The sequence below is a fragment of the Amphiura filiformis genome, chromosome 8, assembly GCF_039555335.1.
Source record: "Amphiura filiformis chromosome 8, Afil_fr2py, whole genome shotgun sequence".
NCBI classification, from domain to species: Eukaryota; Metazoa; Echinodermata; class Ophiuroidea; order Amphilepidida; family Amphiuridae; genus Amphiura; species Amphiura filiformis.
The window spans coordinates 19,326,669-19,350,909 of record NC_092635.1 but is presented as its reverse complement, the minus strand read 5'-3'; the positions used below and the strand labels follow the sequence as shown (position 1 = coordinate 19,350,909).

The 24,241-nt window shown below is 36.1% G+C and overlaps 1 protein-coding gene across 5 annotated transcripts in view; it reads left to right on the top strand.

Moving 5' to 3' along the window:
* LOC140158760 (uncharacterized) overlaps window positions 1–24,241 on the top strand; it is a 48,554-nt gene that overhangs the window by 11,017 nt on the left and 13,296 nt on the right. For all 5 annotated transcript variants that reach the window (XM_072181972.1, XM_072181970.1, XM_072181971.1 and 2 more), the window contains exons 3-6: window positions 7,028–7,082; window positions 8,151–8,374; window positions 15,421–15,630; window positions 23,974–24,164. In XM_072181972.1, coding sequence (XP_072038073.1) covers window positions 7,028–7,082; window positions 8,151–8,374; window positions 15,421–15,630; window positions 23,974–24,164 — 680 coding nt within the window. The remainder of the gene's footprint in view (window positions 1–7,027; window positions 7,083–8,150; window positions 8,375–15,420; window positions 15,631–23,973; window positions 24,165–24,241) is intronic.

The window sequence follows — 24,241 nt, the reverse complement described above, 5'->3', positions numbered from 1 at the left end:
TTTTGGCTTTTCTATTTTTAACTTCAGTGAGTTCAGTCAGATAAATAAAATACGCATCGTCGATAATACATAAATCATTAATTTCTTTAGTTAATTCATCTCATTAATTGTCACGATTTTCTAATCAATACGTCGGCCTTTTAATAAATAAATAATATAATAAATGTATTTGAGAGATCGGCGATAGAGTCCGATACTCTAATTTTCATCATCAATTTGAGCGTGGGAAATTACAGCAGTTACTAATCAGCTGTTTATTTGTAAACAAACCCACGATGATTTAAGCTTTTATGCCGATGCACTCGTGACTTTTACAGGATGAAGTGACTGGTTTTAATGATTAAATAATGTCGTTATTTTGCTGATAATTTCAGTAATGAGATTGGAATTGTAAACTTGATACGTGAATATTGAATATATTGTTGTGCATTGTGAAGCTTATAGTTTACGCTGGGAAACCAGTACAATATAATATTGATAATTTTATATGTTGTCATGAGTCACCTTTATTGATCTCATTTCTTTAATTAAGTTACTTAAATCAATTAATTCACAATCCGTGGCAAATCACAATCAATCTTACAACCATTTTCATAATTAACGACCAGGTATTTATGCTATTCATGATCCTGACATTTAGGCCTATATTTCACATCGATCCTTTGGGACTTTCACGCTACCATATTTAGTCCATATTTATATTTGTAGGCCAAGGCACATCCGTTTCATTTGGTGGCAGCGGTGGGATAGAAAGTCTTTTTATCAGATTTTCGACCTGCATTATTATAAAATTGGCTACAAATAGTGTTAGTAAAGGATCAAGGAGATTTAAACGATGGATCAATAAGTTAAGCATAAAAACCTCATGTTAAAGAGCAATTAACCTCAACAACTTCGAAACTCGAAAATCAACTTCGAAAGTCGACACGTGACTCGAAACTTGAAAATCGGAATCGAGATCACAATGAGGTGTTCTTTGATACCGACTTGACACAAAGTTAAGGGCATTTGACGACAATACTGTAAATAAGCAGGTCAAACCCTTCATGCCAAGAGCATACAGAATCTGTCAAATAATTTGGCTGAAGTCAAGAAAATTGAACTAATGCCATGACAGTCACCACTGCCAATTGCAACGAGTCTTCGGACTCAGACATGCAAGAAAAGCATGAACAATGGCACATAGCCTCTTTACACAGTAAAGTTGGTCAGATTGAAGCAGCTATAGAATGCATTGTCAAAATGTTGACTGAGGCTCGTTTCAGTGATCCAAATGTGTCGGCTTCAAAGTACCAAAATAGTAACAAGCAGGATAACATGGCATCATTCAGTGAAGCCACTGCACACTCTCAGTCTAATGACTATGAGCATGCACCAAACAAGCCTGACATCAAACTAGATAAATATGATGGTACAACATCATGGTCCAATTACCTGCTACAATTCGAACTGATAGCAGAATACTATAATTGGAACGATTATGATAAAGCTATGCATTTAGCTGCAAATTTAAGAGGTACGGCACAGGGAGTATTAAGTGACGTGAACGTTTCAAAAAGACACAACTTCCAATCACTGGTAACTTCCTTGAACCTAAGGTTTGGTCATGAAAACCAGGAAGAATTATTTTGGATGAAATTAAATAATAGAGTCAGAAATCCTAATGAAACTTTACCTGATCTGGCTCATGATATTCGCACAATGGTTAAAATAGTCTTTCCTACAATGCCGGATTCTTCCACACAAGCATTGGCAAAGAAATACTTTGTAAATGCAATACAAGATAGCCGGGTAAGACTGAACATTTTACATGCCAAACCTGCCTCTTTTAATGCCATGATACAAATAGCAGTGGAAACTGAGTCTTTTACAAGGCTGAAGAACTCAGAAAATGTCATGTACATGTAGAGTCAAAAACTATCATTGACAAAACAATTATTGACATGATAGATGACATTTCGAAGGAAATAAATCAGGTACAAATAACTCCTGAACGAGCAAAGAGAAAATCTCCTTCAGCTCAAAGGCGAGCCTGGAACAGGCGAGCTATCCGTTAATTTGATGAAACATTTGGTGGCTTCACATGTGTAACATGCGCAGTTACACGAGTTTCATGGTTACACCTCAAACCATGTTAAGAATTGTCACCACAAGAAATAATGAAAAGAGGTTTAGTGACTTCACATGTGGAAAGTAGCACGAGTTTCATGATGTATTTCATGTTAAGAATTGTCACTATAATTAATTAATAGCAAATCAAAGGTTGAAGAGTGCACTTACCGAGGGCCCCGGTAATGGCATGATTTTTCTTTTGATTTGGTATGATGCAGTTCAAAAGTATAAAATGCTTTTGAACAAACAATATTGTTCAAAAACAACAAGAACAATGTATTTTATAATTTAACCTCATCAGATTTGTACAAGATTTTCATTGTACACCAAAACTTGCAATAATTTGATTGCAAATGGTAATTTAACTTACCTGTATAATACTGCTGCTCTAAAAATGACTGAAGCTACATGGCTTCAGTGTAATTTTGTATGCATAGCCATAGACCTGTTGTATGGACACAACAAAGCATACATTATGCGATTGAGCAGACTAAACTGAAATTTGAGGTGTCCGCTGACTCATCAAGAGAGTCAAGAACTCTCTAATCTAACACTACAGCAGACATAAAACCCTCAGATATTGTCATAGAATACAGAAAGTAACAAACCAAAATTACTTTCGACATTCATGTGGCACCTCACTGGCATCAGATGTTTAAAACTACCAGGCGACAACGATGGTGTGATGTTTCCAGATGGATGTTCGACCAGTTCTACCGACTCAATCTATGAAGACGAAGTTTGAAAGCAGGCTGTTCTCGACTCATTCTCACAGACATTTTCACAGACATTTTAAAATTACTGTGGAAACCTCAAAAACTGAGAACTCTAAATAAAGCATCTACAAGCCATGCACTACAACTGCAAGCAGAAGAGGAAACTACCAAGAACAAGAACAATTTATCATTTAATTGCAGAACTCATGAGCTTAAATAATTTCTTCTTGTGTTGTGTAATTCCTGATAGAAGTGCATTGGAGTGGCAACGAAGACAACGACGAAGTCAAAGACATTGGCGAAGGAGATTACAACTTCAGTGCAAGTGTTCCAGTTATACAGTTCCTACCTGAAGATTGACAGTTTCAAGATTGGACACAGCCTGCCCTGACACAGTGACAGTCATCATCAACCAGGAAGGATGGATAAACCTTTTTATATTGCTTGATGAAATGAATTTGTATTTTATAAGCTTACATGTCATGCATGTCTGCATAAACTGTAGACACAATTGCATTAATTTGTCACCACTTTACCTTTCAGTCTTCAATGTTTCACCATGTTAAAATACCATTCTGTAGTCAGTCAACGTTTACACAGAGAGACATTATAATATTCCACAGAGACATGGATGGACGTCATCAAGCAGTGTTGAAAATTTCGCATTTTTGTTGTTTATAAAATTATAATCCTGGCTGGAAAACATTGCTGGAAATCTTTAAATTATTATGGTTGAACATCAACCATGCAAATTTGTTGATGTAAAAATTTAATTGCTCGCCACAACAGTCGGTACATTTCTATTGTAAATATCGTACAACTGTTTTGACAGTTCATTATCGATTTTCAAATGTTTTGTTTGGCGAACAGCTGATTCAATGAATGAAATGACATGTACGTGTGCGACGAACTCTTCATGCTGACGCACATGTGTGTACATGTTTACAACTGTACATGTTTGTTTCCAAGGTAAATAGCGCAAATTAAATGTTTCTGGAGATAAAATTATCTCACATGTTTAAAATATGTGCTATTCCTCACCATGAAAGGAGAGTTTCTTATAAATTATCACCGGTTTTGCAAACACGTTTAAAAATGTGTTTATGTGGATGTGAGAATCAGAATTCGTACCAGAATTCATTATTTTGGCTGCTCAATTTTGCAAATTCTAAAAACGCCGAAAGTAGTTCCTGCTTATGGGATACGGGCTGTCAGTAGCAGCTCAAACATTTTGCGTGCATGTAAACATTGGAAATAATTTGTGCATGAACTGTTTTATTATTGTTTCAATCATCCGTGTATTTCATAATTCTGGATACAGTTCTCGTGTGCATTTAACGAAATTCAACTGAGTTGATGGTTTACCCAGAAAGTTAACGTAAGCACTTATTAACTCTCATTCTTCATGACTTTTTATACTGTTGTCTTATTTTTTTGGTAAGCTTAAAAATTATATCTGAATGTCAATGTAATTTACGATGAACCAGGAGATGACTGTAGATTTGCTATCCAGTGACATTATGATGTTGGATGTCCGTAAATAGTCCTGATTCCGGAGATGAGATTGGATAATGGTGGATTCCTTTGCTCAGGAATGGCATTACTGGTAATTGTGATGTAGGACTTGGTTTTGTATAATGTGACAGTAGATCTATAGTCTGATAACTGGTGTCTATTTTTTTATATGTATATATCTTTTCAATATTACCTCGTATTTTGAGGACAAAATGTTTTCTTAGAAGGGGGTAATGTAACGGAACCCCCAGTAGGCACCTCAGTAGGCCTACTATTGCTAATATTGAAAACCATCATTTAAACTTCGGCAGCGCTAATCATATGTTTATCATATTTTATAATCTAGTCATTTAAATCTTTATTTCTTTTGCTTAGGTATCGCGTGCTTGCTTTGCAGGCGCAGCGCAGACATAAATTGCGCGACCTAATTACTTGGCGCGATATAGAAATGAAATGCCGATCGTGTTGTTTTGGAACGGGTGAGTTGCGGCCCAGGCTTTGTACCGGGTGGACGTGTTTTTCATGTCTTGCAACTCGCACTTCGGCACTCGGACATTCTGATACTAGATTCGCTGATCCTTTTTAGGATCAGCTACGTGAGTGTTGTAATAATTCGTAATGATTCGTATTTAAAATAATATCTGACTAGAAATGTGCTTATTAATTTACTTGTAATTTTTGTATACTTTTGGATCACGGAGACTCAGTAAGGGCGGATTAATTCCGAGTGAGTTCTCGCTTATGGCGTGATCAGGTTTTTGGCTTTTCTATTTTTAACTTCAGTGAGTTCAGTCAGATAAATAAAATACGCATCGTCGATAATACATAAATCATTAATTTCTTTAGTTAATTCATCTCATTAATTGTCACGATTTTCTAATCAATAATACGTCGGCCTTTTAATAAATAAATAATATAATAAATGTATTTGAGAGATCGGCGATAGAGTCCGATACTCTAATTTTCATCATCAATTTGAGCGTGGGAAATTACAGCAGTTACTAATCAGCTGTTTATTTGTAAACAAACCCACGATGATTTAAGCTTTTATGCCGATGCACTCGTGACTTTTACAGGATGAAGTGACTGGTTTTAATGATTAAATAATGTCGTTATTTTGCTGATAATTTCAGTAATGAGATTGGAATTGTAAACTTGATACGTGAATATTGAATATATTGTTGTGCATTGTGAAGCTTATAGTTTACGCTGGGAAACCAGTACAATATAATATTGATAATTTTATATGTTGTCATGAGTCACCTTTATTGATCTCATTTCTTTAATTAAGTTACTTAAATCAATTAATTCACAATCCGTGGCAAATCACAATCAATCTTACAACCATTTTCATAATTAACGACCAGGTATTTATGCTATTCATGATCCTGACATTTAGGCCTATATTTCACATCGATCCTTTGGGACTTTCACGCTACCATATTTAGTCCATATTTATATTTGTAGGCCAAGGCACATCCGTTTCACTATTATGTGTAGTTTTAAGTTGTAGTGTAAGATTTTTGTACAGCGCATTGGGGTCATTTTGACGAAATGCGCTTTATAAACATGCCTATTCATTCATTCATTCATTCAAAAGATGAGAATTTCTAATGAGAGAAAGCAACATTTCCTACAATCTCTGTTGAAAAGAAGCAACATTTCCTAGGAAGAATCTGTTCCAATTTATGAAATTAAAAAAAATATCATTAACCCTAACACCGTAAGATTGGTTTGTTTGAAGGTGCCCTATGTATTGCCTGTTCTTCCCCGATGAAGGGAGGCGCCCAGGCTGTAATGTTTTGTGAAAGTCAGAAAGGATAGTTAGTTATTATATATGATTAGTTTGGAGCATGTACATTGTATATTTTGTAGCGGTGTGAGTTTGGAGGTAGGGTACTTTAGTTTGCCATCACTGAACACCAGGTCAAGTTATATCATACTGTCATAATAATGTATGCTTACACTTGTATGATTCTAACATAACAATGGCTAGCATGCAGTATTGAACCAGAATTGCACAATGTGTTTGTCTTGTATAATACGTGTACATATATATTTTATGGTGTAGCTTTTGTTGCGTCCATCTGAGGAATTTAATACCATATTTAATATTCTCTCATTAGGGAACAGATGGTGTAGATTATCATTTTTCAGTCAATAATTGTGTTTACACTAAAGTGTGGTAATGACATGCAAAAAGTGATGCCTACATGCATCATGAGTTGTGATGTGGCATGGTAACAGGTGCAAATTATGGTTTCATGGACAGTATTAGATGATTATATGACCCAGACAGTATTAGACAGTATTAGATGATTATATGACCCATCACATCAAAACCGACCACTTTGCAGCTGGCGTCATTGGCAGATAACAATGAAAGACGATGAGAAAATATAAAGGAAATAAAAAGAAATTTGAGCTTATTTTGGCTCATAAAACATTTTTACTATATCTGATTTCAACAAGTAAGGTGTCATTTTAAAGCTAAACAACAGCAGTTCATCCCAGTGTTTAAATCTCCATTTTCATTTTTGAAGCCAAGTGGTTGGTTTTGATGTGATGGTGTAAGTGTGTGCTTTGGTAAATTCAGGCAAACAAGGACACACACACACCCCACACACTTATAGAAATCTCTATAAATTGTACTTTAATAATTATGTTTCTCTACCTTGTTTCAGGAAAAAGAGAAATTAAATGCAACACAAACTATAAAACTTTTAGCAGACCAAAAAGGTGAGTTTCTTATGCATTAACTGATGGTGGGGGAACAGAATAATTTAAAGGGACATATACATGTAGTCATGTAGAGATGTGTCAATGCCAATATAATCCATTCCCAAATCCATTATCCCCCAAGAACTGCCAAAATTCCCGTTTGTGGTGGGACAGAATTTTGATAGACCTTTTGAATTGTAGCTCTGTACCGGTACCTGTCTATTTTATGGATTCTTAGTTTATGTTCTTTAAATAAAAACAAGTAAGTTATAGACTACTTTCACACATAAGAAAAATAGTCCAAAGAATCAACATGTTGCCATGGTAACACAAATTTATTGATGTGGCGGGATGGAATGATAAACTTTCAAAGACCACAATGTTAATGTCTATGCATAGTACAGATAAATTAATTGAAATTCATGTCACAGTAGAGTGCTTTTGTAAGTTTTCATCCAATGTGATTCAAACAAGATTGCCTGCACTTCATTTGTTTCAGTGCTGCAGATAGCGTAAATTAAAATGCTGGTTGAAATATTGTCATATTTGCAGCTATTTTGAGGAACAAAAGTAAAATTTTCTCCATTTCCATGCAGTTGGCAAGACATTGTGTGCTGGTTGGCCAGACTAAATGTTGATTGCAACCAACACCAGTGTAGCTTCAATCATATCACAGGCTATTTGTGCAGACCTGTTCTTCCATCAATGGCATTAAAAACAGCATCTCTGACCTGATGTGTGACCAGTACATTTGTGCACTGAAGGTCCCAGGTTCAAATCCTAAATGTTCAATAAATTTTGTTCCAGGTTGTCATTTGGCTCATGAAGAAGATCTAAACGTAACATATGTTAATAGGACATATTTATGTTGGGCATTGGGATAAAATTGTCGAGATAGTAGAAATACTTGTAATCTAAACATGATAACACTTTTTAAAGAAGTTATTGTGTAAAATGAGCTTTCTTTATGTGCACAAATTTGGGTATGTTACCAAACATATTTGTTATATTCTGGATCATTTGCGGATAAAGATGAAATATTCACAAAAATAACACCTGACCTCTTCCTACCATTTGTTCCTGCAGAGCAATATGAGCAATTAAAAATGACACACGAGGTGTTGCAAAAGAACACGCTAAGTGAAAAGGATCGTATGATACAAGATCTTCACGAGCAACAGAAAGTACTAACCGACAATCTACATACAGCCTCTGAGCAGACACAGCAATTAGAGGGGATGGTACAAGGCTATAAAACACAGGTAGAAAGACTACAGATGCAATTCCAGACTTGTCAACAACAACTACAGGTAAGCAAATGATAAATATTTAGGTCTGACTGACAGAAAGTGTGAGACAATGGACTTTTTTTTGGCCCCACACATATGTGGGGCTTACATGTATGTTACCATCCAAATAGTCATGGTTGTCTGTGTGGATGGCTGCCTGTTGCATCTATTTTCTACCCCCCCCCTCCCCCTCCCATGGCAAAAGATGCAAGTGAGCTTCAATTCAGTGCAGCTGTGTGGCTAACAGGTTAGGACATATATGTGGCAACTTGCCAAATCAATTTTGTGCAATAGGGACGCATTATATTAACCCTTTGAATGAAGAAAGAAAGCGTATAATCAGTTAAATAAATAAAACATAAAATAATTGAATAAAAAATTATAAATTAATTAATGTCATCCGAGGTCAAAGGTCATCAGACAGAAGTCAACCGAGGTCAAAGGTCATATGTGGTCAACTGGATAGGATTAGCTCGGTCCAGCAGTTTGCGGTGCAAAAACCGCTCTTGTTTTGGTGAATGACATTGTTGATCAATGAATGGGCATCTTATTCTTACAATGTGAGTGCAAAAGATTGCACTCAGCACACATGGATTGCACAAGGCATTGCACTCAGATTGGAATTAACAGATTGTAATGTCATCTGATTTAAACTTGCATGATGTGTGCAGAGTGGTGTTTTTTGATGATTGACATCATTGTTAAATGATGGTCATTGTATTCTTAAAACGTGAGTGCAAAAGATTGCACTCAACACACACGGATTGCACAAGGCATTGCACTCAGATTGGAATTAACAGATTGTAATGTCATCTGATTTAAACTTGCATGATGTGTGCAGAGTAGTGTTTTTTGATGATTGACATCATTGATAAATGATGGTCATCGTATTCTTAAAATGTGAGTGCAAAAGATTGCACTCAGCACACATGGATTGCACAAGGCATTGCACTCAGATTGGAATTAACAGATTGTAATGTCATCTGATTTAAACTTGCATGATGTGTGCATAGTGGTGTTTGGTGATTGACATCATTGATCAATGATGAGTATCTTAAGTTATACTTAAAATGTGAGTTTATAAGATTGCACTCAGCACACATGGATTGCACAAGGCATTGCACTCAGATTGGAATTAACAGATTGTAATGTCATCTGATTTAAACTTGCATGATGTGTGCAGAGTGGTGTTTGGTGATTGATATCATTGATAAATGATGGTCATCGTATTCTTAAAACGTGAGTGCAAAAAGTTGCACTCAACACGCACGGATTGCACAAGGCATTGCACTCAGATTGGAAATTAACAGATTGTAATGTCAACTGATTTAAACTTGTATGATGTGTGCAGAGTAGTGTTCTTTGGTGAATGACATCATTGATCAATGATGAGCATCTTGCTTAAAATGTGAGTGCAAAAAGTTGCACTCAGCACACATGGATTGCACAATACATTGCACTCAGATTGGAAATTGACCGATTGAAAATATAATGTCAACTGATTCGCTTTCATAATGTGTACAGAGTGGTGAAAGACATTGATCAATGATGGCCATATTCTTAAAACGTGAGTGCAAAAGGTTGCACTCAGCACACATGGATTGCACAAGGCATTGTACTCAGGTTGGAAATTAACAGATTGAAAAAGTGTCAACTGATTCACTTTCATGATGTGTACAGAGTGGTGTTTTTGATGAATCACATCATTGAGCAATGAATGTGCATCTTATTCTTAAAACATGAGTACAAAGGTTTGCATGCAGCGCACATGAATTGCACGAAGCATTGGGCAGTCAGATTGAACAAAAAAACCCCACATATTGTTGTCCTAGTCATATTGTGAAAGAATTATCCTCCATGAAGAAGGATAAACATATCAGAGTCCATGAAATACATCATTGCAGCTTCTGAAGAAGGACCTTTAGGTCAGAATATCACTACATACTTTTCAAAACCATAGGGATTTTGGCAAATGGATTTCTTGAGAATCTTTTGATTTTTCCATGTAACTAACTGTGCAAAAGTAATGTAATTACAAGAATTTACCTAGATTTGCACAAATATAGTTGGAGAATGGATTCTCAGATTATAGCCAAATTTCGGACTTTCTAAGAAAATTTGTACATGTATGACGAGACTGATTCAATCACAAGACAATGTCGCTGGTAGTAAAAGGATTGCAACATCTCAAAATGCAGTTGAAGTAGTTGTAAGGGCTCATATTGAAATACCCTACCACGTTTTCACACAGAAAGAAGTCAGGATTCCCCTCGCTAAGCGATCGCCTCAGGAAAGCTCGGTCATAAAACGGATGTAAGGGAATTTCAATATGAGCCCTAATAGGTATGGGCATTGTAAAAACAAACAAACTAGCCTCACATGTTTCATAATAATTTCTGCAGATAACAGAGCTGGCTTACAAAACCACTATTAATAATAAACAGCAGCATGGATACTGATATTGGACTCTTGTCATTTTGACATTTGCTTAAAAAGTTACCTTTTTCAGAGTCTTTGTTAGCAGCTTGCGACACCATCACAGTGTCTTCTTCATTCAGCGTAGTGTTTACAATCCTCCGGTTACCTGACCACCCCAACCTCCAACAAATGTGGTGTAATTTATAAAATCAGCTACCCCGAATGTGAGAACACTTATGTTGGCGAGACAAGTAGAACTCTAGGCACCCGGTTCAAAGAACACACTAGAACCACCATCCCACGAACAGCAGTCGGTGACCACAAAGCTGATAACAAATATGACATCAGTATGGCATTGTGGAAATCATCGGCAGGGAGGATCATTTCTGGAACAGAAAGTTCTTGGAAGATATAGACACTAAAACCTACACTCAACATTGATGCCGGATACGACCTGCCCGCCATCTACATGTACAATGATCTGCTGACACTTGACCACCCATCTGGTGGTCAGGTGACCGGAGAATTGTAAACACTGCCGCTGAATGAAGACTCTGTGATGGTGTCGCAAGCTACGTCGCTGCTAACCAAAACTCTGAAAAAGGTAACTTTTTAAGCAAACACTATAATAAACGTAAGAAATAAAGATACTAGTTTATGTCTGATCCTCCTGTTAATCAAACCCCCACGGCCCTTACTTAGTTTGTAGCACATAAAATGTTTGGAGGTGCAAAACAGAGCACAGTGTTTTTCCTCTGTGATCAGTAATTTCAACCAACATGACAAATCGCTAATAAACATCTCTGAGTTTGATAGCCAGGTGACATCAAACACAAACTAGTATTCTGACTTTTATTATACATGTATGAGACAGGATCAACAGACAGAACAGAATGCCTTGCTAGAGAGAAATTTACAAGATTGCGAAGATGCCAATTTGGAACGGAGCACCGCTATAATAGAAATGCAAGCTGAAATCAATAGCTTGAAAGCAGAAATTGGAAATCATCAAGAAAAGGCAGGTCATCATGAAACATTATCATCCGCCTTAGAGCGGTGTGTGAAAGCCCATGAAGAGCAAACTTCAGATATTGTTAGATTGGAGCAACAAATAAAAGAAGGGATTGTGAATGACGACTTGGAATGTGAATGCCAGACTCAGAATGAAGAGATCATAGAACTACAGATTGAAATGAGCAATTTGAAGGCTCAGAAAGAGACATGTGAAGACACACTGGAGGTAATATGTGGCAAGATACAAGTATGATACTACCATCATTACTTCATTATCTTCACCGCTTTTATTGTACCAAGACTTTTGGAATGTGAAAGGTCATGCAATCATGCATCATTACCAGACTTAATATGAAGTCATTCCTCACTGCTAACGATGTAGCAAGCAACATTGAATCAGATGTCATTACAAGTTTTGCCTAATGTGTATACATTGTATAAGTTGTTCATTCAAACATTTCATTAATCTCCTGAGCACTACCTGCCGATCTAACATTGCCTCTGATTGGTCAATTACATAATATCTTCATTTTAATCACCAATCAGAATGGAGCATTGCAAATAATTCACCCCTTATTTTTTGGTTAGTGATATTATTCTAACAATGTTGCTGATTGGTCCAATTGATAATGAAAACTTCTTTTTGACCAATAGGCAGGTAGTTCTCATGGGGTTAAGCAGCAAGTAAGCAATGTTTATCTCTGTCTGCATATTTTGCGAAGAGGTTGCTTGATTCCGGCAAGTATGAATGGAGATCCAGGGTGTATTTACATCAAGATCATGTTGTTATGAAGTGAAAAGCCAAATCCAAACACGCCATACAACCACTTACCAGGATGTACCAAAAGCTTATGTCAAGGATTCTCTGGCTTTGTGTCTGTGGCTCTATCACTCTGTCTGTCTACCTGTTCTCACGAGGGCATGCTTGTGTGCCTTTTTTTGTGTACAATACTAGCTTGTGTGTCAATTTTTTCTTGTGTGTCTAGGCACAGAAGTAAGATCTTGCAGGGGGGTATAGAGGGGGTGTAGAGGTCATTTTCAAGGGCATTGAAAAAGGCACACAAGCAACAACCAGTGACAACAACAACAAAGACACACAAGATGGGAAAAAAAGACACACAAGAGGTCCGTCAGGCGTCCGTCACATGTCGGTCGGGTCAAAAAGACACAAGAAAAGTCACCCAAGTCTCACAGACACACAAATATACCTGCATGAGTATGGGTGCCTGTCTGTCTTGGTCTGTGCCACTGGAGCAGATTGTTTGTCACTCGTATAGTAGTGATATACTACATCCAGAATGAGAGTTAGTTGCGTCAAGATATCATCTTTCATAGAAGCCTTCCATAGCTATTGCATAATATTTATTCTCAATCTATAATTTATTTTGTATTTTTTTGTTAGCATTACATTTTTATGTTGCAACAGCATGTAACACAATTGATAAATTGCAGTTTTCCATCCATTGTTTGTATATTGGATTGTGTCTGTGTTCAGTGAAAAAATCCAAGTGTTACTGTTAGTTTTTGGTCTACACGTACTCCCAACTCAATAAACTGAACTGTGTGCTGGTAATGAACAAAGTAAATACTGGATATTTACATGAGAGGGCCAACATACATGTATGTAAATACAATATGCAGCATTTAAACATAGCTGTTTGCCATAACATTGGCCATATTTTTGCAATACATACATTCACATCTAGACTCTCCATTATGTGCATTTAACTTATAGAAGTTTGGAAAAGGAGCCAAAAGTTCTAATTTTAGTTGCAGAATGAAGTTGAATGAAAATAAAGTACCGTATTCATTCCAATAAGCGCCCATGCCCCAATAAGCGCCCACCCAGGGTATTTTCAATTTGCTAAAGGGTACCATTTATGTTGAAGTGACAGGTAGACGTTGATACAGTGAAATAGCTGGAGGACTACAAGTCCTGTGTAAACTTGCAATACATTTTCTGTATCAGAAAAGCTACTAGAACGTCTCAGGACCCTTTTATAACCTACGTCAATTTGTCTCTAATAAACGCCCCTTACGAAAAAAATTAGGTAAACCAGGTAAAAAATAAGCGCCCACGCAAAATGACTTTGTTAAGCGCCCTGGGTGCTTATTGGAATGAATACGGTATAATATTTTGCAGTAAACCTTTGACAAGCGCGACTACCGTGATGTTGTAAATTCTGAGCTAACAACGCGTAGTTCATTCATAAATTTCCACTCGGCAACGGCAGATCGCCTCAGCAGCCAATCAGAGACAAGTGCGTCCAACGCAGTCAGTACGCGATGTATGCTTAAAATATGCGCTCGTCAAAGGTTTACTGCAAATGATTATAATAAAAGCAACCATAAATTTATCCATGCATTATCAAGCAACATTTTCAAGTCATAAGGAGTTGTACTTTTAGCAATTGTGAGTTATAATTGCTACCAACATGAACGTGCAAAATCTGTGAAAATCACCCATGCAATATCTGTGATAATCGCTCATGCAAAATCTGTGATATCACTCATGCAAAATCAGTGAAAGTCAATGCAAAATCTGTGAAAATCACTCATGCAAAATCTGTGATATCACTCATGCAAAATCAGTGAAAGTCAATGCAAAATTTGTGAAAACCACTCATGCAATATCTGTGATATCACTCATGCAAAATCAGTGAAAGTCAATGCAAAATCTGTGAAAATCACTCATGCAAAATCTGTGAAAACCACTCATGCAAAATCTGCGATCACTCATGCAAAATCAGTGAAAGTCAATGCAAAATTTGTGAAAATCACTCATGCAAAATTTGTGAAAATCACTCATGCAAAATCTGTGAAAATCACTCATGCAAAATCTGTGAAAATCACTCATGCAAAATCAGTGAAAGTCAATGCAAATTTGTGAAAATCACTCATGCAAAATCTGTGATATCACTCATGCAAAATCAGTGAAAGTCAATGCAAAATTTGTGAAAATCACTCATGCAAAATCTGTGAAAATCACTCATGCAAGACTGATTTAAAACATTTTACATTGCCTTGGTTGGGGTTTCCATGCGTAAATTGATTTGTGTTAATGAACCTTTATTAACTAATTTCTGAATTTGGTTTGTTAAATAGGGAGGGAGGGAATCTTAACCAAATCTAAAATTATTAAAAAGAATTGCGTAAAATGTTCTCTAATAATCTTAAGCAGGACTCCTGTGCTCAACACTTCACAACATAATAAACTGTAGAGCAGGTCATAATCCATGTCTAATTGTTTGCAAAAGAATGAATTGTGCTAAATGAACCACAGGCGCTGGTAAAAGAAAATGCTGCAAAATGATGAGAAAGCTTATTAGCTTATTCAGTGAAAAAGAACACTCCAAAATTCATCAAAAACCCAGATTTTTGAAACAAGTATAAAATCTATTTGCTATTGAAGCAGACAATGGCAAACAACAAGGCTGTTGAATTTGACATGATACAGCACTAGCAGTAGACACAGAGAATAGCAATTTACACCCAACTATTTAATCAGCCTATATATAATTGTTATAGATCCCTCTTGATGGGGAGCTGCAATTTCTCCATTTTTAGTTGACAGTAAATAGGTAATGTAATCTGCACTTTGATTTAAACGTCCTTATTTGTTATTGTAATTTCAGAATTATTATGGTCAACAGAGACAACCACAGGGGCAACAACAACAGCAACAACAACAGCAGCAACAACAACAGCAACAGCCATTCCAAAATCGCTGGCAGCAACAGCAGGGTCAAGGAATACAGCAACAACAGGATCCACAACAGCAGCAGCATCTATATCAGCTCATGCAAGAACGTCAACGCCAGCAACTATTGGCCCAGCAGCAAGGGGTAAGACAACATGTTTATTGGTTTCAATAATTTACATTAATTGTCTTGGTTTTTTTACAGAGTTAAAGTTAAATCTGTCAACTTGGATATCTCACAAAATGGTGATAAAATGTTATAATATCTCCCGGTCCGGGGCGGACCACTCAAGTTTCAAAGTGTACACATACGTGGCCAGCAAATGTGAATAAAAGGTCCGTCTCAGAGAATGAATGTGAATCGTGGGAATCACATGTAGGGGGTCTAAAATGCCTGTTTTCAAGAAAAGGGTTATTTTTAAACCTCTAGTTGGTGCATTTAGGGGTAATTTTAAGGATCCCGCTTTTTCTCAAAGCTTGTTTCCCTGGCATGTTTTGCATCAATACCATCACCTAAACATAAATATTAGAAAATTAGAGGAAAAAAAAGTACTGTAAGGGTTTATTTTATCAAAAACCTGTAAGGGTACCTCACAGATAAAATAATGCTTTGGGTATCTTTTAGGTATGTACAATCGTATCCTGTTCAGGGGGTAAAATTTGCCACAAATTTGTTATGAAACTTCCCTAAATTCCTGTTTAGGGGTGCATTTTGCTCAAAAGGGTAAATCCTGTTTTGGGTATGTTTTGAAAATATCTGGCCATCCATGTGCAGTGTTCGAATTTAGGAAAAATATATGGTTGTCCCACGGACAACCAGATTTACAATTTCTGGTTGTCCGTCTAAGTTTTTGGTTGTCTGTAGGCCTACAAATGTGACTTTTGGCTAGATTTATGGTTGTCCGATGGACAACCGAATCATATTTTTGGTTGTCCGGTGACTTTTTAGTTGTCCCGGCAACGGCGGACAACCAAAATTTGAACGCTGTCCATGTGTACACTGTGAAAATTGAATGGCCCCCTGGGTAATATCTTTCCGATTTAAGCAACCCAAAGCAAAATTGTAATTCTAAGTAATATTTTTCAAGTGTTTGTGTAAATTGTCAAGTAGTAAGAAAACATTTATGTTGTATTTCAATGGATTGATTGCAATATTAATACAGCAACAAGGGATGGATCAACACTATAATTTGTACAAGTTTGCCCAAGAAGGGGAATGGGTAAGTTCAATTTTTGGAAGAAATCTGTCAAACCAGTTAGGCCAATCATTCAGTTAATCAGTTGTGATCATCATCAATCACTGAGCACTACCTGCCGATCTAACATTGCCTCTGATTGGTCAATTACATGATATCTTCACTTTAATCACCAATCAGAATGGAGCTTTGCAAAGAATTCACCCCAATTTTTTTGTGTGGTGAAATTATTCTAACAATTGCTGATTGGGCCAATTGATAATGAAGGTAGTTCTCATGGGGTTAAACCAAGTCAAACTTTTACTTTTAACTGGGCCATATGGAAGAACAGGGTAACACTTAAATTTTCCCCTGAATATGGACCCAGTATAAAGAAGAAATAAACAAACAAACAAACAAACAAGTCAAGCCAATTGAGTAGCTGCAGTGGATCAATTTGAATCTGTGTGATCATTAAAAGCTGTGCAATCAATTCATTGAAATAATAGCAGCCATTGAAATCAATGCCACTCAGTCATGTCATTGCATTCAATCAAATCATTGCAATCATTGAAATCAGTGCGGGTTCTCAATTTTAAAATCAGTACAATCAATAGTCAAGCAATCAATAACCAATCAATCAATCAAATGAGACAATCAATCCAATATATTTTAATATGAACCAGGTGGTAACCAATACGACAGCAGCCAAGGCAGATAAAGAGACAAGCAACAAAACATCAAGTAACATTACACCAAGTGGCAAAGCGGCAAGTAAAATTACGCAAAATGCGGGTGGCAAACGACAAGTGTAGTTCACGCAAAGTACAGGTGGCAAACGACAAGTGTAGTTACGCATAGAAAATGCACGGGTGGCAAAACGACAAGTGTAGTTACGCAAAGTAGCACGGGTGGCAAAACGACAAGTATAGTTACGCAAAGTAACGTTACTGAAAATCCCGATGAGGTATAGAAATGCCCAAAATTTGGGTGACACAGCAGCATGTAGCTTACATTTACTTCATGATAAAGATAATGGTGCCAAGTCTTTCACTTCATCTCATTTTTTTTTTTTTCGTTACATCCTTATTCTAAAGCCAAGAATTTTCTGCTTTACAAATGCTAAATTCCGCTTTTCTCCGCTTTGTAATTTTAGCACATTTCTGACATAATAAAATTTCACAAGCATCTTACTTTTTAGTCGGGTAGCATAAAGGATTGTGGGATACTCGAAAGCGTTATCGGTAAATCTATGACGGATTTTACTTTATTTTGATGAATTTTGAAGACCCATTTCATTTAGTATTTTATTTATTTCTTTTCAATTGTATTTTTTTTCTTTTTCTAGGTAATTTTTGCTTATTTTGTATATTTTTTTCTCAGAAATGGGTTTTCCGCTTTACCTCTGAATTCGCGATTTTGGAATTTCCTGCAATGGAGAATTCTTGGCTTTACCTTATTCTTTCCCCTTTCCTTGCTTTAGAAAAAAAATTTTAAAAAATTTTTAGAAAATGTTTTTAGAAAATTGTTCAGAAAATGTTTTAGAAAATGTTTTAGAAAAAATTTTTAGAACATTTTTAGAACATTTTTTAGAACATTTTTAGAAAATTGTATGAAAATGGTATAGAATTCATGAAACAATTTTGAGGGAAATTGTTTTAAACGAGTGCAGGTAACAAGTTGAGCGGTTCAGGTATACTATACTGCCTGCCTTATTTGTATACAAAGTAACACCTCAATTTTTCATGACTTCTGGGTGATAACATAATGTTTTCATTGTTTTTGTTCATGTTTGTATGGTGTATATTGTATAGTGTAAGGAAAGTGAAACAAACATGTTTGAGGCTCGTATAAGTCGGTATTTGTTTGTCACATAATTTGACAAGCAGTAAATATCAGTATTTTTGCAGTGCTGACTTAATTTGTATACTTCACAGTACAGGGCCTGATACATGCTCTCTATTTTGTGTTTGCTTAATTAGGAGCATAAATGGGTAACCGTGTAAGCTGAGAATGAAACAAATTCATTGTGCAGCAAGGGCTTAGCCAGCGACTTGTTCTCCCGTGCTTGAGATCGGCAATCACAAACTTGGACAGCTTGAAAAGATATAATGTCCAAATACAATTTGTATGGATCAAAATCAGCAGAACATAGTGTTTGTTTTACTTTATCTACAAACTTTAAGTATAGAAACTTTAAAGGACCCGTGCTCAAAATAAATCTTGGTGATTATGAAGGCTATTTTGAACATAAGGCCAAAATATAATGTCTGTTTGCCCTTTCAGCACAAAATTTATTTGATTCAGTAGGTCCCAAGTTTAAGATCCCAAAGTATTCTGTGGTATCTACAGCTTGCCATGGACCATTTGGTCAATGAGAAACATTTACAGTATTTAATTCTAGCTTGTTTGCAGGCACAGGCTGTTGTGTAAGACTTTCAGCAAACAGATCTTGGTCTTGGTCAGTAACACTGAGGCAACTTTAACAGTATGTACATGAACTGTATGACTAAAATTTCATGCAGTTCAAGAAAATAATATAGTATTTGTTTTAAATATACAGCATTCATTGATGTTTATAGGTTAATATATTGGGTGTTTACACCTTTTCAGATCCAAATTTCACCAATATTTAGTGCTGAGAACTCCTTCCAAATGTTAAAAAAGCTACATTTCCAAAGGGCAATCAAACCTTTTTTTTGGCCTAAACTTTGAAAAGTAGCCCTTGTTTGTAATCTTTCCTGTTGACAGCTATATTTCATGGCAGCTATATAGAGGGTCGAATCATAATTAGCCCTGTGTATTTTGAGCCCTGCTTAAGTGGGTAGAAAATTCTGTTTATTAAAAATATTATTCGTAAATAGTAATGCAACAGTTAATATCAGTATTCAGCGATGGAGGAACGGCGGTGGAGCTATATAGAGGGTTGAATCATACTTACCCCTGTGTATTTTGAGCCCTGACTCAGTTGGTAGAAAATTCTGTTTTTTAACTCCATTAAAAATATTATTCGTAAATAGCCATGCAACAGTTAATATCAGAAACAAAGTATTCAGCGGTGGAGCTATATAGAGGGTCAAATCATACTTAGCCCTGTGTATTTTGAACCCTGACTAAGTTGGTAGTAAATTCTGTTTTTTAACTCCATTAAAAATATTATTCGTAAATAGCCATGCAACAGTTAATAAGTATTCAGTGGTGGCGGAACAGCGGTGGAGGAACAGCGGTGGAGGTGCATACGTGTGTGCTTTATGGGAATCTTTGTAGGTACTAGATCCTCAGATTTAGTCTTGTTAATTCAGTCTCCAATTATAATCATGTTTACAAGTACTCTCTGAGAGGTGCCCTTGATCTATTTTGGGAGAAAACTACTCCAACATAATGGTCAGCGTTGGACATTAGACTTTTTTACGTGTAGCATTATCAGCTTGCACTTCTTGATTTTTGTTACATTTGCATACTTCACTGTATATTCTATGGTATAAAATTGCTACACATTTCCAAATTGTGTAGCAAAGTGATCAAAATTGAGTAGCATTTTGCTCCGCGATATCGGCTATGACCAACGCTGATAAGAGTTGCACATTCTTTACTTGGTCCTACCTTTAGGGAAGAGAACTTCTTTCAACATAAAAATGGTGGTTTTTTTTGGCAAATTTACAGGTAATTAGTATACTTAATCCTAAGTATGCTATTATGTAATTTTATCAATATGTTGAACGCATGGGAGCATGGTGGTCGAGCGGAACGGGCTCCGACTCATAATCCTAAGGTTGCGGGTTTGAACCCTGGCGATGCCATCGTGTTGTGCCATTGAGTAAGGCACTTTATCTCAATTACTCCTCTCCACCCAGGTGTATAAATGGGTACCGGCATTCTTAAATGCTGGGAAGGTAATGTGGAGGAGCAACATAATACATGGAGGAGTCTGGCCCAATCGCCATGAATGAGAGATGGGCACTTCAATCGCTGTTTATATACAGGATCGCCTCCTTTACCTTTACCTTTACTTTACTTACAACACATGATTATTTTTCACATTTGTAAACTAGACACACACCACACCAAGAGTGAAAGAACATGGGGCATTAGGGTGCTTTGTGCCATATTTTGATTTAATAACCTGTAGGCAAAATGTGTGTCATTGGCAAGAAAAAAAAAATGAAAAATGACATAATTAACCCTGTTAAAATCATTAATTATTTAATCACCAAAATGAGACACTCTTTAAATTGAAGTAGCACCTGTAAACATATGAATTCACAAATGGCCTATATTTAGGCTTCGAGAGAAAATGCAATCTCGCTTTTCTCGCCATGAATCTTGCATTTTAGTGCTTTTCTCGCGTTTAAAAGATTTCTGTGGCGCATGGTTACCGAATTTGAAAATCATTGCAACTAAAAAAGCTTAAGCTTTGACCTGACTTTCCAGCCTGAATTTACAAAAATGGTCCAATTTGTGGCACATCCAAGCAACAACACAAGTAATATTTTTTATTTACTACTCAAACCTTTCAGTATATTGACCTTTTAAGCTGATTTATGAGGACGATATTTGTGTATTTTTGATGACAGTCCGGTTAGGTATTTGTTTTGGTTATGGAGTCAAAAACCAAAAAAGAAAGAAATGATTTTCGCCAATTTTGTTGCCATCTCCCATTTCTGGTCAAAATTTTTTCTCTAAGCCTACCTATATTGTATTGTTTCTTTCATGTAGTAAATGGTCTAAGTTCTTTGAGCCTTGCTATCTGCACACATACCATGCATGCACACATGTACACCCCCCTGCATGTTTGCATGCATGCTACATACACCCTCTCTCATTCTCTCTGATGTACATGAAATTACAGGAAGAATTTCAAATGAATGAATGCAACATGACAAAGGCCTGCGTTTCCGCAACTCAACCATGTCAATAAACCCACAGGAAGGTTACCGAATGCTTACTGGACACATGTACTTATACTTTGATCAGCTCTTAATCGGCGGGAATTGTTAGGCTTTTACCACTATGCCGAAAAGTAGACCGATGTTTAAAGTGAGATAGTTGACCTGTATGGTGTATATTTTGCGTGTTAAAGTAGACAAAGTTTATGACTTCAATGAATAACTTGTGATACTTCTGGCAAGATATAACAAGACAATTCTGAAAATAAAATATATCAATTGATATATTAATCTGCGATGTTATGAGGCCCGCCAATCACAAGCGCTGATCAAACTGTATGTGTTCATCAGAAATGGCAAATTCATTTGGAATTCTTACTGTAAAACAATTAAAAAATGAGGCACAACACCTAAAACATTAGAAGGGCATTTCAAAACATTGCTTCACACCCATCAGGTCATCCATGTCACATACACATTCACTCATGAATGTCCACATAGCATTTTGTAATCATGTAGGCAAAAATCTTCATACAAAGTAACCCATACATATGATTGCCAATTCCGTTTTCTTCAATTCTATCAAATGAACTATTAATACCATCTCTTCAACTGTACTTATGTTTTGTTTAATACGATTCAATATCATCTACAATTTGATTAGAATGACAACATCAAGAACTTCTTGCATTTAAAGCCATATTATAACATTTGCCGAGGAGAATGCCCTCAATTATTTTTTAATTCTGTTTTTACACGATTGTAATGTACTTTAGTCAATAAAGATACTCTGCAAAAATCAAGACTTTAGGTGCTGTAGTTTTGTTAAAATCCGAGATTTTGAATAAAACGCTGGAACCGGGATTTTATTATTACGATGGAAATATTAGTCGAACACGTATGCACAGTACGCATTACACACGGGCGTGCAGGATACATACACACACACCCAGAGGATTGTACCGTATTACAACCGCGGGAGTAACGTGCACGGGCGGTAGTAGTAAATTCCAATTTTCTATGCTTTACCTCACTTGTTCAGCTCAAAATTAAAAGGGGACATATCTGACAGTAAAAGCTAACATTTTTATGGAAAATAAATACTAATCTATTTTTACAGAAATGTTATAATAAATATGGCTTTAAGGCAAAGAAATCAGCATGATTTCACAATACAATGACTAGCCCTATGTGGTGTTTGTTTTTTGTTCAGCAGGTAAACTGTCGAAAGATGTGATATCTGTTTGTCTGTGCAATTCCTGTGGACCATGAATTCCTTAATAACCTTTTAAATCAGTTTAACTTCCTGACTGATTTTCTCCTAAACTTAAAATTGACCCAGTAAAGTGCAATATCATTACAAAGATTACAAATGGTTATCAATTTAAACAAGCATACACTAAAAATTGGTTTTGGCATGTCAAAATAAATCTGAGCTACACTATTGTCTCCTCCATGAGTGACACACAAACATGGCTGAGTAGGCCTATGAATCTAAGTTCTTTGATTTGCATTCTCCTGATATATCATCAACATACAGTAAGCCAAAGAATTAAGGTACCAGTTGTGTTCACCCCTGTATATCCTGTATAAAGACAAATATGTCAAAATTAAAACAAGCAGCCAATACCTGTAGTCTTTAGCTCTGATTTAAGACCTTATTTGTTGAAATTGGTTGAGAATTAAAGAAATGTTGATCTAAAACCTAATGAATAAACGAAATCAAAAGTTTCACTTTTGTGTTCTAATCAATGAAAGCACAACCATAGTTTTAATGTACTTATCAATGGAAGTACGACGCTAGTTCTCTCGTTCGCGATCGCTTTGTGTACAAATCAAAAGGGCATGCAATGGAGCAAACTGCAACTTTTAAATTGGCATCTTCCTTGGATTTTTGGCTTGTTGTGTCTTTATTTCTTGAACAATTTCAACAAACAAGGTCTTGAATTCGAGCTAAAAGATGCAGCTATTGGCTAGCTGCTGGTTTCAATTATACCATATCTGTCTTTGTTTTGGATATACAGGGGGAGAACATAACTGGTACCTTAATTCTTTGGCTTATTGTAGTGCAGTGTAGTGTAATGCAGTGCAAAAGATTTGTGAAAATTACATTTAGAAAAAAAAACCTGTTCTACAGACAGACATGCCAAGTAAGGTCAGTCAGCTGGTATAAAGAAGGCTGGAAAAATTTGAAAATATGTTTTGCAATTTTTTTTTCAAAACATTTCACTCAAAAGCAATCCACTTTGGCCAAAAATGGCTGCTTTTAATTGTATGTAACTAATAAAATCCTCCAAAAGCAAAATTTGGTTAATCTTGGCATGTAGAACAGGGTTTTTGACATCTAAGTAACCATTTTCTTCAAAAACAGTACATTGTATAATTATCGTAATAATTCTTTATACCAATTTATGTTCTAATACCTAGGGTCAGCAGCAAGGAAACAGACTACAATATCAACAAGGTCAGCAACAGCCACAGTTTAGACAGCAAGGACTGGATGTACAGCAACAGCAACAAAATCAAAGATTCCAGCAACAGCAAGTTGTAAACTCAAATCAGGAACAGCAAGAACAGCAAAACTTTTTACAGGAAGGAGATCAAGAAGGAGCAAAGCAGTAAGTGAAGAATTATGTTTGTTCTATGTTTGTTTGTTTATTTTACAAAGTACATGTATTGGTATTAGTCAAGATGT